This window comes from Equus asinus, chromosome 21 (assembly GCF_041296235.1).
Source record: "Equus asinus isolate D_3611 breed Donkey chromosome 21, EquAss-T2T_v2, whole genome shotgun sequence".
NCBI lineage: Eukaryota > Metazoa > Chordata > Mammalia > Perissodactyla > Equidae > Equus > Equus asinus.
Genome location: NC_091810.1, coordinates 79,143,843 through 79,159,142, shown reverse-complemented (window position 1 = coordinate 79,159,142; position 15,300 = coordinate 79,143,843). Strand labels below are relative to the sequence as shown.

General features: G+C 44.0%; 1 protein-coding gene across 9 annotated transcripts in view; it reads left to right on the top strand.

The window, feature by feature from the left end:
* Positions 1–15,300, top strand: part of CPNE4 (copine 4) — a 523,946-nt gene that overhangs the window by 474,067 nt on the left and 34,579 nt on the right. For all 9 annotated transcript variants that reach the window (XM_070493180.1, XM_070493181.1, XM_070493182.1 and 6 more), the window contains 3 exons: positions 3,221–3,319; positions 9,694–9,780; positions 12,609–12,668. In XM_070493180.1, the coding sequence (XP_070349281.1) occupies positions 3,221–3,319; positions 9,694–9,780; positions 12,609–12,668 (246 nt within the window). The remainder of the gene's footprint in view (positions 1–3,220; positions 3,320–9,693; positions 9,781–12,608; positions 12,669–15,300) is intronic.

Below are 15,300 nucleotides of genomic sequence, written 5' to 3'. Positions count from 1 at the left end.
TGCAGCTGGAACTAATCTTAGCATCTCCAAGTTAGAAAAAGGTTAAAGAACATCCCAGCCAATCCTCTATAATGTTCTCTGCTTGACTTTCTCTACTACATTTTTGGTATATAGTCCTGCAGTTTCCACTTGAACATTTCCTGCAATAAAACACTCTTTCACAGAATAGTTTGGTTTTGGACAGGCGTAATTATTGGGAAATACTTTCTTTGTTACTTCTTTGTAACATCCTCTCAAAATTCTGTTTTTTCCTCTTTTGAAGTCAGACAAAGTAAACTGAAACCCCCTTTGCCATGCCAGTCCTTTAAGTGCTTAAATGCTTCTCGGACTGGGTTATGCTGTAGTAATCTCAGTGGCTGAAAACAACAGCAGTGCATTTCTTGAATGCACATACATCCATCCTGGGTCATCCGGGGACTCTGCTGCGCATTGCCCTCATTTAGCGACTCAGATTGACAGAACAGCTACTGTTACTTTTAGCATCTACCAACTGAATAAACATATAATGACCAAAAAGTTAGTGTAAATTGAGTAATGCTTTTAACTGGATTTTAGTTGTAATTCTCCAACTTTCCAGGGTTAAACTTTCTTTTAAAATCTCAGTAAGACATCTTGAATTCTAATTCCCTGTAGCTACAGAAGACGACCACCATAGCTAGTATTTCTGTGGAGGTCCACTCCTAGGATTCATCTGTCAAGCTCTTCCTCCACAGGCCTGTTCCCACTCAGTCCTCAGTCCCTGCGGACCATCTCACACTGCTCTCTGGTCTGCTTGTCCCAAAACATGGACACAGCCCTCTTCTTTATTCTCCAGGTCACCCCCAGCATAATGCTGTTATAGGTAGCAGATTTACTAGAGTGTCAGGGTAGTGGAAGAGGGGAGAGTAGAGAGGGGACACAGAGGGAAGAGATATGAAAATAACTTGACCTTGAAAATTAGACTTCACAGTTTCCCAGCCTCCACCCACCTGGGCCCATCTACAATACAACCCTTTGATAAACCCTGCCCTAATTTCTTCTCAACCCACATCCCAGCCCCACCTCTGTGTCTCTAGTTACAACGGGAAATCTCAACTTGACTATTACTTTATTCAGCAGAACAATTTAGCTTCCTTCGTCTTAACCGCCTTCATTCTGATTTGTTCTATTACATTGTCCATCATAACCAGAGGGCTTACTAATATGTTTTCCAAGCAAAAGACTTACCTACCAAAGCTTCCAAATTTAAAGGGGGAGGAAAAATTGAGGGATTAGGTTTTCTTTAAGATGCCTCAAGAAAAAAAATGTATACATCGGGGCTGGCCTGGTGGCATAGTTCTTAAGTGCACATGCTCCACTTTGGCGGCCCGGGGTTCGCAGGTTCAGATCCTGGGTGCGGATCTATGCACTGCTCATCAAGCCATGCTGTGGCAGCATCCCACATAGAAGAACTGGAAGGACTTACAGCTAGGATTTACAACTATGTACAGGGGCTTCAGGGAGAAAAAAAAGTAAAATGAAAAAGAGGGAGATTAGTAACAGATGTTAACTCAAGGCCAATCTTCCTCATCAATACACACACACACACACACACACACACACAAACACACACACATATATATATATATATATATATATGTATATATCAATGTTAGGTCAGGGTGAATTGTCCTCATCAAAAAAATTTTTAAAAAATCTTAGCAAATGCTCTGCATTCCAACCAATCTCATATTAGAGAAACTTTAAAATACTGTAAGCATGGATCATAAGGGGTGAATTTGGGAATACTGAGGAAGTCAGATCATGAAAGACCTTGTAAGACCCATTAGCCTATATAGATTTTGATTGTAAGCAGGAAGTGAGCATGAGTGGTGGATTATGGGGTAGGGGAGCATGAGGGCGGCGAGGAGACTAGTGAGGATGTTGTTAGAGTGATACAGGTGAGAAGGGGCAGTGGCAATGGGGAGAAGTGCTGGAGTCAGGCCATATTTAGGAGACAGAATGGACAGGAGTTGGTGTGGGAGAGTGAGGGGAGAGAAGAAGATCAGGAATGATGCCCTGTGTTCCCTCTGTAGCAACTGGAAGAGTGTTGGTGCAATTAACAGTGACAGAAAATAAATGAGTAGGAATAAGTTTAGGGGGAAAATTATGTTTCATTTTGGACATATTTTATTTTAGATCTGCTAGGCATCCCGCAGGATTGAAGAATAGATTTAGGAATCTGGTTTTTCAGGCAGGACTGGCCAGTGGGATCTGCATCCTGAGGAAGGACCAGGCTGCCTCTTAGAACACCAATATTCCAGGGAGTAAAAGGTCACCTTTGCTGCCTTGATCTGATTTGAGGTCTGGGACTTCCTTACGACAACTCACTTGCTTAAGATATAGAAGTGATATCTGTCTAAAGTGCTCGAAACTCTAGTCCAACCTCCACCCTAGAAATAAATGGGGAACTCCCTCTTCACCTAAGGATGTGGGACCAAGCAGAGGAATGGCTGCTGATTTCATCTGAGTATCTCTACAAAGCATTGCTTGCGAGATCAGAACTTAGCCTTAACATTGTTAGAGGGAGCCCTCTTGGTGGAAGTGAGCGGTCACATCTTATATGTGGTGGATGCCTGATATTTACCAGTGTGACTTATTTGTCACCATTTTCCACCCATTTTTTGTGTGGATACAGTTAAAGATCACACTTTTATGCCTTCTTAGTCATTTTTGTTAGCACTGTTCTTTTGCTTTCGGGAAAAAGAAGAAAAAGAAAATGTGATTAATAGGATCCCATCCCAATCACTAAACATAAGCTGCCAATGTGGAAGCCACAGGCGTGGACTCAGCCATCTGATTCCAGCTGTAAGCTAGGGAAGCTCTCTGCTATGGGGAAAAGAGCACTGGAAATGGAGTAGGGCACCTGCCTCCAAATCACAGACTTTCATTCCCTAGATGGTCCCTCTGATGTGTCACTTATCTCATTTTGGTCTCACTGGCCTTATCTAAAAAATGGGCAAATTATTATTCACTGCTGCATCACAGGGCTGCTTAGAGATCATGGCACAAAGGCTAAGTAAAGCCAACAGAAACCAAAGGCTTGCCACATCCCACGTGCCACAATCCTAGACTGCTGGGCTTTTGTTCCAGACCAAGTGTCTTTCATGGACTCTTCCCCAGGAAGAGTTCACACTGGATTCAGCTGTTATGAATGCATTCTTAATTTTAAAAAAGGTAAAATACTTATTTTCTCTTGCAGTGCATAGTATGGGACTGGGACTCCAACGGCAAACACGACTTCATTGGAGAATTCACCTCGACATTCAAGGAGATGAGAGGAGCAATGGAAGGGAAACAGGTATGTGGAACTTCCCCCAGACTCTTCTCTTGTGTTGCATTCTTAGGACCCAGCTACATGTGACGCAGCTAGAGGCAAGACATTGATATATGACTAAGTGTGACGAGAAGGGAGCATGGTGGGATTTGAGTGCGTAGATTCCAGTACGAGCCCAACCCACAGCAATTGATGTGACCTTGGACAAGACACTGCCCCAATGTGGTACAGTTTTTCCATCTGTAAAATGGAAAGGTTAAATGAGAATATTTCTAAATTTCTTTAGCTGTGTACCTTGGGCAAGTGGCTTTAATCTCTCTGTGCCTCAGTTTTCTCACCTAAAAATGAAGGTGATAATTGTGCCTGCCTAATAGAACTTTGTGACGCTTAAATGAGATACTCCATGTATGCACTTAGCAGAGTGCCTAGCACGTAGCTAGCACTTCCAAAATATCTCCTACTAGTAGTATTCTCTCCAGCTCTACATGTCCATGACTTGCTGACATTAATTACACATCTAATGCTTTGCAGAAATTATTTGATTCCTTCAAATTTCATATGGGCACCGAGGTTTCATCTAGTTCCACCATTTCCCTCTTACACACTTGATACCATGTACCCAAATGCTACCGCATTCCACAGAGACACATAGAAATTTCATTGCCCCACACAGAAACCTAAACCTCCTCTGTGGTTCTCTCATACACACATACTTCCATATACATATATCAATTTCCCAGTCAGTTGCTGTCATGTGGACCCTAGCTGTGTAACTTCTGCTCTTACCAGTTCACTGTTCACCTGCTCAACTTCCAGCCACAGAACCTGAATCTCTTTGCCCAAGGGCTTTCTCTGGCTGCTGGAGCCTGTTCTGCCCATGCCTACAGCAGGCAAGAAGTGTGTGGGGAGATGTAACATCTTCCAGAGAGCAGCCTTCAACAGATAACTAGTGGGAGTTGAGGTATAAGTACCCCAGCTCTCTTGCCCTTCAGGTGGAAAAACGAGTGTATGTTCTGTGCAGTTTCTCAGAGTTCCCCAGCAGGGGTAAGCCCTGGTTGCCCACAGCAGTAACTGACTTGATAATGTGCCCCTTTTTGGCAGCCTCCCCATCTCGATTCCCCACTCCTCTATTGGTGCTTCCTAGTTTTACCTCCCAGATGAACTGCTTATACTTAAATCCTTGCCTCAGGGTTTGCATCTGGGGGAACTCAAACCAAGATACTGCCATGCTTACTCTGGGGCCCACTGTCCCTGCAGAGCAGAAAGGAGTGACAGCAGAGCATTCAGTGGCTTTGAGAAAGATCTTTTCCCTTACAGATAAGACCGTGTGTCTGGCCTGGTCCAAAGTGCTGATTAGAGAAGCTGTCCCAGCTCATTTTTCACATCACTTCTTTTAGATGTAAGGTCAAGATATAGCCAGACTAAATGGAAATAAACTAACGTTCTTTGAATTAGAAGCTTAATCTGAATCAGGCTGTTCATTAAATACATACCTTTGAATGCATACCTTTCCAAAGCAGCTTTCTGCACAGCTCCCACAAAACCTACTATATGCTCTATTGTATACCCAACATTGTGAGAAATTTGTCAATCACACAAAGACCATCACCCACAAGCAGGCACACAGAGTTTCAGGGCCACAATTAAAGCCAACACTAAACTAAAAGTAAAGTCATTCCCAAGATAACAAGGAACATAGCCAGAGAAGTCGTTTCTCCAGTGACTAGACAGGCCCAGGCCCTACTGAGCTGATAAATCAATGACACTTGTCAATACAACCACTAGAGTTCTAAAGAGTTTTATGAACTTTTGCCTTGCTCTCCTCTACAAATAGAAATAGCCAAATCAATAATCATGGGAAATATTTCATCTTTAGGCTCCTAAGAGCATATTAAAAGTAAGATGATAGCATATATCGTAATTGAAGAATGCCACAGGCAATGCTTTCAAACAAACAGAAGCAGATCATTCAGTCCCGCTGAGAACATGGACCATATGCTCCCGTTCTTAACTGTAACTGAGAGACCAGAAAAATTTTAGTTCAACCACTCAGCCCCTATTTTGGCACATTTGCACTGTGAGAACTATTCTCTTATTTATCGATTCTACTAATATATCTTAAGGAGCACCTAATAAGTGCCAGACACTGTGCCAGGCTCTAGGGAAACCGAGACTGTGGATCAGAGTAAAACATAAACACGAATCAAGTAAACAAAAAGTAAAAATGCAATTACAGCTTGTGAGAAATGCTATAAAAGACTGAACCAATTTAGTTATGAAGGTATGGTATAGAAGAGATCAGATTGAAAAGGTGACACTTAAGTTGAGGGCCTTTAAAGATGAAAAGAAGCCAATCATGTAACAAGCAAGAGGAAAACATTTCAGGCAGAGGGAATAGCATTGCAAAGTCCTGAGTCAGGGAAGTGTTTAGTGTGGTTAAGGATGTTGGAAGAAACTAGTGTATCTGCAGCAAAGAGGGTGACAGAGCCATGCCTGAGATGGGGCCGAAGACAGAGGCAGAAGCCAGGAAGAGCAGATGCTGAGAGCTCAGGGGAAGGAATTTGGATTTTCTTCTAATTGTGATAAGAGCACACCAAAGCTGTGTTCTCCAAGATAGTAGTCAGTAGCTACATGTGACGTTTAAAATTTTAAATTAAATTAAATTCAGATTTCAATTCCTCCGTCACACTAGCCACATTTCAAGTGCTCAATAGCCTCATGTGGTTAGTGGCTTCCATATGAGTTGGTGCAGATATAGACTACTTCCATCATTGCAGAAAGTTCTGTTGGACAGTGCTGCAAAGGGGTCTAGGCTAGAGAAGGACATGGTTAGCTGTAATTTTTTAAAATGTTGCTTGGGCTACTGTGTACACGATCAATTACAGAGAGACTAGAGAGTGAGGCAGGGAGTTCCTTTAGGAGGCCACTACAATGGGCAAGACGAGGGGTGATAATGACTTGGACTAGAAAAGTGATAATGAAGACGGAGAGAAGTGGAGAGAGAGAAGATATATTTTGGAGATAGGAGCTACAAGGTTTGTTGAGGGATTGGATATGATGGGGAAAGGGAGGGAGGAAAAGGATGACTCAAGGATAGATGGTACCATTTCCTGAGATGAGGAAGTCTTGTTTCAGGGAGGTCCAGTTTGTCGGGAAGTTTCGAGAACTGGGTTTTAGAAACTGGCACTCAGAGGAGAGGCTTACCTGGATATGTATTTTAGGAGCCATCAACAAAGAGAGGGTATTTAAAGTCAAGAGAATGGATGAGTACACTTAGGGAGAGAGCATAGAAGAGAGGATAGAGGAGGCTTGAACCGTGAGGAACCTCAGTATGTAGAATCAGAGAGGAAAAGAGGAGATGTCATCTTTCAGACTCCTTCCTGTGAGAGTCATCATTCTGCAGGTACAAGGTAAATTCTTGATTTATTTATTCTTGAGTAGTCGTCATGGACATCCTTAGTTTCAGGTGGCCAAAAGGGAAACTTGCAAGAGCAAACAAGAGGGTCCCAACAAGACCCTCTTAGGGGGAAGCATTATGGTTAATAGGCCAGGCTTTGGAGTGAGGCTGATGTGATGGGAATCCCAGCTCCACCAGTTACCACCTATGTGACCTGAGCCCCTCTTCTCTGAGCTTCATCTTTCATCTATAAAAATGGATTGTGGGGGTGTCCGGCCCCTGGACTGAGTGGTTGGGTTCACGCACTCTGCTTCGCTGGCCCCAGGTTTTGCTGGTTCAGGTCCTGGGCGCGGACATGGCACTGCTTGTCAGGCCACGCTGAGGCGCTGTCCCACAAGCCACAACTGGAAGGACCTGCAACTAAAATATACAACTATGTACTGGGGGGATTTCTGGAGAAAAAGCAAGAAAAAAAAAGAACATTGGCAACAGTTGTTAGCTCAGGTGCCAATCTTTAAGAAAAAATGGGTTGTAGGGAGAGTTAAGTGAGATTGTGGATGTAAGTACATAGACCATGGTTACGTGACAACTTTATCCCAGGACAGATAGGGAATATTTAGACCTGGTTCATCAGCACCCTTTTCCCACCCAGCAGGCACGAAGGCCCCAAGTACCTGCAGGTTTGGATTCAGCTTCCTTGAAACCTTTGTCCAGCTGAGCCAACTCATCCTCCACTACTGGGCCATCTTAGCCAGAGATGGAGATGAGTAGACTCTTCTTAATAGAACTTGGAATCGAACCCATTCAAAGTTTCATTTGTTATATCCTGCTTGATTTAAGAAATTGATGCTAATAGCAGTTATCGAAGATGACAAAGGAATCAGGACAGCTAATTTTAGGATATTTTCTTTCCAATTTTTAGGTAAATCTCTAAGCTACTTGTTTATACTGTAACATTAGAGGAAGCTTTAGGGGAAAAGGCAATTTCAGTTTTGACGGGTTTGGGAGGGACTTGGGATGTTTTCTCTGAAAACACTATATCAACTTTGAGACAGGCTAAAATTCTCCGTTATCAGGCACTGCCCACATGGAGAGTGAATTAGAAGAAAACTTAAGAGAGGAAAAGAAAAATAAGCACCATGATGGTGGAAAGATTAGGCCTTTAAAAAAAAACAGGCCTGGAGATCTCCTGATTTCAGATTCAGTTTTGACTGTTTTCTTCTTTTGTCCTTTCTTCCTTCTTTCCTTTCTTTTGTTCTTTCTTTTTATGGAAGGAGTCCTAGAGATCCCTTAACTAGTACAGGATTCCTCTCTTCCAAACTCTTAAGCGGCTATCCAGTCCCTGCTAGAATTTCCCTGGTAATGCGAAGTTGCTGTATCTGTTATCTGTTGCTGAGTAACAAATTACCTCAAAACTTCCTGGCTGAGGGGCCGGCCCCATGGCCGAGTAGTTAAAGTCCCATAGACTCCACCCTGGCAGCCCTGGGTTTGCAGGTTCGGATCCCAGGTGTGGACCTACTCCACTCATCAACTATGCTGTGGAGGCATCCCACATACCAAGTAGAGGAAGAATGGCACAGATGTTAGCTCAGGGCTAGTCTTCCTCAAGCAAAACAAGAGGAGGACTGGCAACAGATGTTAGCTCTGGGCAAACCTTCCTCACACACAGAAAAAAACAACCACAAAAAACCTTCCTGGCTGAAAACATCATTACTCACAGTTCTCTGAGTTGAGAGTTTAGGCTGAGTTCGCCAGGCACAGTTCCTCTGCTCCACATGGTGCCAAGTGAACACACTCAAGCATTTATGCCTCAGCAGCTGGGGTAGCTGGGACACCTCTCCATGTTCTCTCTCATTCTCCAAGAGCCAGCCAAAGCTTTTGTATACAGTGGTGAAAACTTCCCAGCAGCAAGAGGAGGGCAAGCCCCAGTGCATAGGCACTTTTCAAGCCTCTGCTCATATCACTTTTGTTGATGTCCCTTTGGCCAAAAAAGTCACAAGACTAAGCTCGGAGTCATTGTGGGAGGGAATGACGTAAACGCGTGGACAGTGAGAGGAGTGGATCGTTGGAACCCACTGCTGCCTCAGTCTACCCCACTCACATCTGCCTTAGAAACTACTTTGTTTTCAGACACTTCTAATTGTCAGACACTGGAAATTTATCTCCTGAGTGGAAATGCAAGGATCCAGCTCTCATAGGATGGTGGGCAGGAGCGTTCAATGACCAATGTTTGTTGGATTTAGAATTGATTTTGTCCCGCGATGTCTTTTACAGGCTGGAATGGTTGAGATCTGTTCCCTTAGACACCCCTTAGCTCCCATCTACCCACTCAGTTCCCGGCCACTCTTGCAGCTCTGGTCCTAGCCCTCACAGAAGCCTCTTTAGAGATCTATTGTGCCACTGTTGTGACATGTATCAAACCATTATTTTAGTTCCCAGTCAAGTTCTCTGTAAACTCATCATTATGCCCACTAACTTCCCATAGCCAGCATCCAATAGTCCTCGGTTGTCCTACTTTTTAAGTCAATTTCCAGGCAGTAAGACTCAGCCTTTGGGTCACTCAACTGTGTGTCTGCAGATCTCTCCTTCCCCCTGCTGCTTGATTTGACCCTGTTAATAGTAGGCATTTATAAGTGCCAAGCACTGTTCTAAATGTATTGCATGGATTAATTATTCAATCCTCACAATAATCCTATGAGATATATACAATTATAATCTCCATTTAACAGAGAAGATATCCAAGGCATGGAAGAATCTAGTAATTTGTCAAAGGTCACACCGTTGGAAAGTGGAGGAGCTGGGATTCAAACTAGGCAGTCTCATAGCAGAGCCTAGCTCTCAACCACTCCTCCTCCCTTATCCCCCAGATGCAAGAGTTACCACCTAAAGACCATTTGTCAGCCCTCAGGTCCATCTGCAGCAGTGCCCAGGAGCCTGACATCATTGAATGGCCCCATTTCTTCTTGAGCAGACTCTCATGATGTAACCCTTCTTGTTGCAGGTCCAGTGGGAGTGCATCAATCCCAAGTACAAAGCCAAGAAGAAAAATTATAAGAATTCGGGCATTGTGATTTTGAATCAGTGCAAGGTATGCACATAGCCCCTCTCTTCCAGCACTATGAAGCTAGGGCTATCTGGGAGGAAGAGTTCAGGCTGTGTGGTCAGAGGCAGAGACTGTCAAAGAGATGCAATCTTTTTTAAAATAAAAATCAGAAAGTCAGTGTATGAATGGATATACAAGGAGATATGTAAGCATGAGTGGTCTTAGAGCTGTGGTGGCCCAATGCCACCATCCCCTCCACAAAGACAGTCTTTCCCCTAAAGATAGGAGAGTTCTGGTCACAAGTGAGGCTCTTCTCTGCCCAGGGCAGCAGCAGAGGGAAATCCCCAAAGGGGGAAACCAACATTTCTAAAGCACCTACTATGTGCTTATCATGGTGTTCAGTGATTTACATGTGGCACCTGATCCATGAAAACAAGACAATGGGTGAAGAATAAAGGGCCTAGAAATTCCTCCCAGAGGAATTCCCATGTGCTAATAATTAAACCTCTTAAATCACATTTGAGAATAATTCTACCACTAGTTGAGTACTTACTATTGAGAGAAACTATAATAAACTCTGTTTAAGTCTTATCACACCCCTGACATTTCTACTTTCAAATGAGATAATGTACCCAACTCAAAGTTGCACAAGTGGTAAGTTAAAGAGCTGAGATTTTCAGATGTCTGTCTGACTCCACCATATAAGACTTAAATGCCATCCAGTTTCTCTATACATATGTCAAGTTCCTCCTCCCAGATTGGCTTCTCTATGGCTGCCAGGAGCTGTAGGAGCACATCCTTACATAACAAGAGAGTAAAAGGAAAGACTGATTGGTTTGGTTTGGGTCACATGCCCACCCCTTGAACCAGTCACCAGAACTAGGAGATAACGTATTATGATTGGCCATCTAGGGTCATTGTATTAATCATGTCTTTTATTTTCTATGTTTTATGATGTTTTGACATCTTGGGGCCTTAGGGACCCAGGGAGGAAGTGCCCCTTCCAGGGTTAGCTAATTCCTAGAGATAGCAAACAACTTGCCTGCAAGCCTGCCTTTGATGTGCAGACAAACCAATCCAGAGCCTATGCTCCCAACCACCTCCTTTACTCTCACACACTCAGCCAATATTGCTGCTGCCCTGTATCATCCCAGAGCCAGGCTTCAGAGCATTAGGGAGCACCCCTATAGCCCAGAGCCTGCCAAAATTATTCAAACTCTCCAATCCTAAACCTGCTTAGCTGCTTGCCTGCCTCACTCATTCCTTCCCCTAAAAACCACAAGAAAGACGTTTACCCACTCTTTCCCCTCACTCCTTCTGCCTCCTGACTGACCCCATTACTTCCCTGTGTGGCCCACTGCATGGTGTGACATGCCTTCTATCCTTCACGGAACTGTAACAAACTCTTCTTTCAAAGGCAGTTGTCTCTGGTCAGCTTATCTACCTATACAAATCAAATCCTGGGTACATTCAAAACAGTCAAGTGTTGACCACCCCTTTGCCCAAAGAGGCAGGAGAAAAGATCTAGATGAACCAATTCGATGGTTGTCTGTCTCCTTAAGGTTAACTGTGCATCTATCTGCTTTGATCCCTCACAAGTTGGTCTTACAGTTCAGCGCTAGGAGACCAATGTTATTGGAGTCAGTTCCAAGTTCTCACTTCCTTGATATACAGACAATAGCAGGTGTCCCAACTTTCAGGGAAAGCATTGCCATAAGGAAGCCAGGATCAGGTGCTATTCAGAGAGCCAAGTAAGCATCAGCACTAAGAAAACTCTACTAATAGATGTGTGTCACCTGGAGGCCATACCTAGACACACCAATATGGGATTTTGTGGGTCAATCTCTGAGAAATTGTCCTGAGCATCAGATAGAGTCTGAGAAGTGAGGGTCAAAAATCACAGACAAAAATCTGGTCCAGGTAAAAAGATCCACACTGTGAGCTCCATGACTGCAAGTACTGTGTCTATTTTCACATCACTGTATCCCTAGCATCTACTGCAGAGCTGGGGCCTCAATAAGTCCTGTTAAATAAATGCAGAGATGAGTATCACCAAGAGTCAAGCAGAAAATCATAAAGAAGCAGAAATTAAGGCCAGAAACCAGTAAAGCACATGAGAAGAAAGACGATGGCGGTTGGGCAGAAAGAACGGACCATACTGACTTCCAACATAGAGGTGAAAAGGGTGGACTATGCAGTCCACATTGCCATCATTTGAGTCCCACCTCCACCATGTACTAGGTAGGTGAGCTTAGCCTCAGCTTCCTTGTCTATTAAACGGGCACAATAATAAAAATAGTACCACTTCCAGAGGGTTGTTCTAAGAATTAAATGAGCTAATGGATGTTAAGTGCCTAGAATACATCCATTAATCAATAAATGTTAGCCATTGGTGTTCATGGCATGGGAGGGATCTAACCAACTAGAAACTCTCAGTAAATGCCTTCCAGGTAATTGTGCTCTTGATGCTGCCAATCTAGACAACTGTGGTTTTAAGAGTGTTGCCAGGACTGGGACTTAGACACAGGGAGCGAGACTGAAGCCAAATGTGAGACTCTGTTGATTTCAAAACAGTGAGGATCCTTGGAAATATAGTGTTAGTCTCACCCCAGAGGCAGAAGCTGATTAAAATCAGGCATAAACCAAAGGAGAGGGGAGCAGGGGCAATATTCGCAGCCTTCACGGGCCCATCTGAGTGGAGCGTGCTTCCTTTCTCTCCTTTCATGGAACAAAATCAACTGATCCATCTGTTCCCACAGATCTCTCCCTGCTCTTTCCTCTAGTGTAGCAGCCTAACCCTAACGTTTAGGCCTTCAATCTGTAAGGAAACAAGTCATGCTGTTACTAAAATGGTTTCCTCTCCTCCTATGCAGATCCACAAGATGCATTCTTTCTTGGACTACATCATGGGTGGCTGCCAAATCCAGTTTACAGTAAGTTGTTTCCATATTGTTCTTATTCAGGGAGCAAGGTGTGGGGAATGGTGCTGGGTTTGGGGCGCAAAGTGACAAAAGTCTATTAAAACCCTGGGTCAGCTTTGTTTGAGTCTCCTTGCTGAAACATTATATGAGATCATGTTTTTAAAATGGGTTTATACTTCTGTCTTCTTCAGTGATGCTGGCTGTCAGTGTCATATCAGGAAACTCATGCTGCTCAACCTCTGGTGGTTTGGGGACCCACCCTAATGCTTCCCACTTTTTCAGTAACTACATGAGGCATGAGGCATGAGGCATGAGGCAGATTTCAAGGTCCCATCCCCTGATGAGAAGATTGAGAAGGAAGTGAACCATGCTAGTAAGTCCCACTGAGCCAGGGCAACATGCCTTGGTTTTATTCATGTGGCCAGAACACAAGCACCAATGTCATGCCCAATGGTCAACGCCAAGAATAAGCCATCCAAATGGTTCATCAGGCAATGAAAATGAATTCAAAAGGATTGGAGGACCAGCCTGAAATCAAGGTTGAGAAATAGAGTGAGTGTCTAGACTCAGTGGGTAGATTTAGGATCATCTCCTAGACGTAATCTGTGAGCCCCTGAGATTTACACACTCCTTATATGCATTTGGGTGGGTGGCCTGGGTGTTTTCAAAGTGCCCAGGTAGACCAAGGTTGTGAGTCCATCTTCCCTGGAAAAACATGCTTTCAGTGGCTTAATATTCAAAATCCTGCTAGGTTTGAGCAGATGTGACCTCCAGAAAGAGAATCCCAGATGGCAACAGATAGATCTGCTAAAACCTATGGGAAAGCAACATGAATGTAATCAAGAGAAACACAATCTGTGCAGCATTTGTTCCTCATCTTACAGAAGTGTACTTATAAAGCTCAGCCCTGTTTAGCTCCCTAGACTGGCCCAGGCATGTGAGGAAGGCAAGGAAAATGGGTTTAATTTTTTGTCTAGTTTTGAGCCTAAGAGAGTAGATAGGACCAATGTATTTTTGGGACCAGGGATGATGGTACTCAAAGGACTAAAAGGGGGAGTCCCAAGAGGATGAGATAAAGGGTCATTTGATAGACCAGTCTCTCCTTAGCTAGAAGCTTGTCCTCTGCTCTCATCTCAGAGGGGTCTACCTATGTCCTGCCTAAACTCAGGGCGTTATTCATTTACCGCTCAACTGCTGTAAGGGTTAATTATAGAATTTGGTCATTTCTTTAAAGTCTAAGGTTCTTCAAAGACACATCTACCCAGCCCTCCTGCGTGCACACTGGCGTATACAGAAGGTAGCAAACATGCTCACTGAGAGCACACACACCCAGGTCTATCTGTCTCATGGGCTCGTTGTTGCTCTAGGTGAATGCAAAGGGAAGTAGAGAAGCTAGCAATGTCAGAAAGGGGAGCTACTGGAAATAGTGTCCCAAGATCTTAGGCAAAGGAGCGATTTCAGGAAACTATTTATAGGTTTTCAAGGGAAAGCTCTATTGATTTGGGTCTGTTTTAGATTCTATAGATCCCACGCTCTTGAACAACTCTTTTTTTCAACCTTCAGGGGCTTGCTTTGCCCTTGGAGTTGTGCTGCAAAGAATCAGCCCCCATGAAAACCAGAAGTTTAACCCCACACAGCTCCCAGCTCCACATTCTGACTCATGAAGGTCAGTGTGGCCTGCCTGACAAAAGGATTGTCTTCTCGGCCTTGTCCTCCCTCCTTTCTCATTTTTGCTGACCCTTCCCAACTGGGAGGAACCACCTTAGTGGTTCTTATCACCACCTCCCCAATCCCAACCTCTCAGCCCCTCCAGTGTCAACCGGTAGACCTCTGGGGACTGTGATGGGGGACAGCAGTGTGGAGCAAGGAATGAAAACAGGAGGAGAGTGAGATAAATGCTGAGGAGAAGGGGACAGGCCATCAGCAGTCCCTGCCACAAAGCCCCTTTTCCTGTAGGGCTTTAGGCTGGGGACTCAGAAGAAGGCTGCTAAGTGTTCTATTTTGAGCTTTCTATTAACTCAAACTAGTCACTTCAATATCATTTTCCTCCAAAATTAAGTCAGCTTCCTCATTATTAATTTCTTATTGCTCAAGAAGTGCAATCTCATGTAAATTATAAGCTGTAATGAAAACTGTTAATAAAAATTAACGTATTTAATTTGGTCTCTAAATGTTTATTATCTGCCCAGTAATTTTATTGAAACTATCTGGCAACATGAAAGGAAAGTAAGAGAGGGATGAGAACTCAGGAGGAGAGGGTTTCCCAGAATGGAGACAGAGCAAAGAGAAAGAGAAAGGTGTTTTGTTTCAGTAATTCCACCTTTGAGCCCTCCAGAGGGAAAAACTCCCATTGGCACACAAGATGACCCCTGGCTCCTGAGCAAGGCCAGGAGCTTTAGCCAAAAGGAACTTTCTGCCTCCCTGGAGACAGACCTTCAGGAGACAGCAGTGAAGTTAAGTTCTGGATATTTCCTCCACTCTTCGCCCTTCCCCACCTCTCCCCTCTATTCACAGGAGGCCAACCTGTTTGGATGCACTAGCCAGGTTCTCCTGATCATGGGTTTGGGATGGGTTTGACCAATGGGAAGCACCAACCCGAGATCAAAGAATGGGAGGAGAGAGAAGCTGGGGCACTTATTCCTCC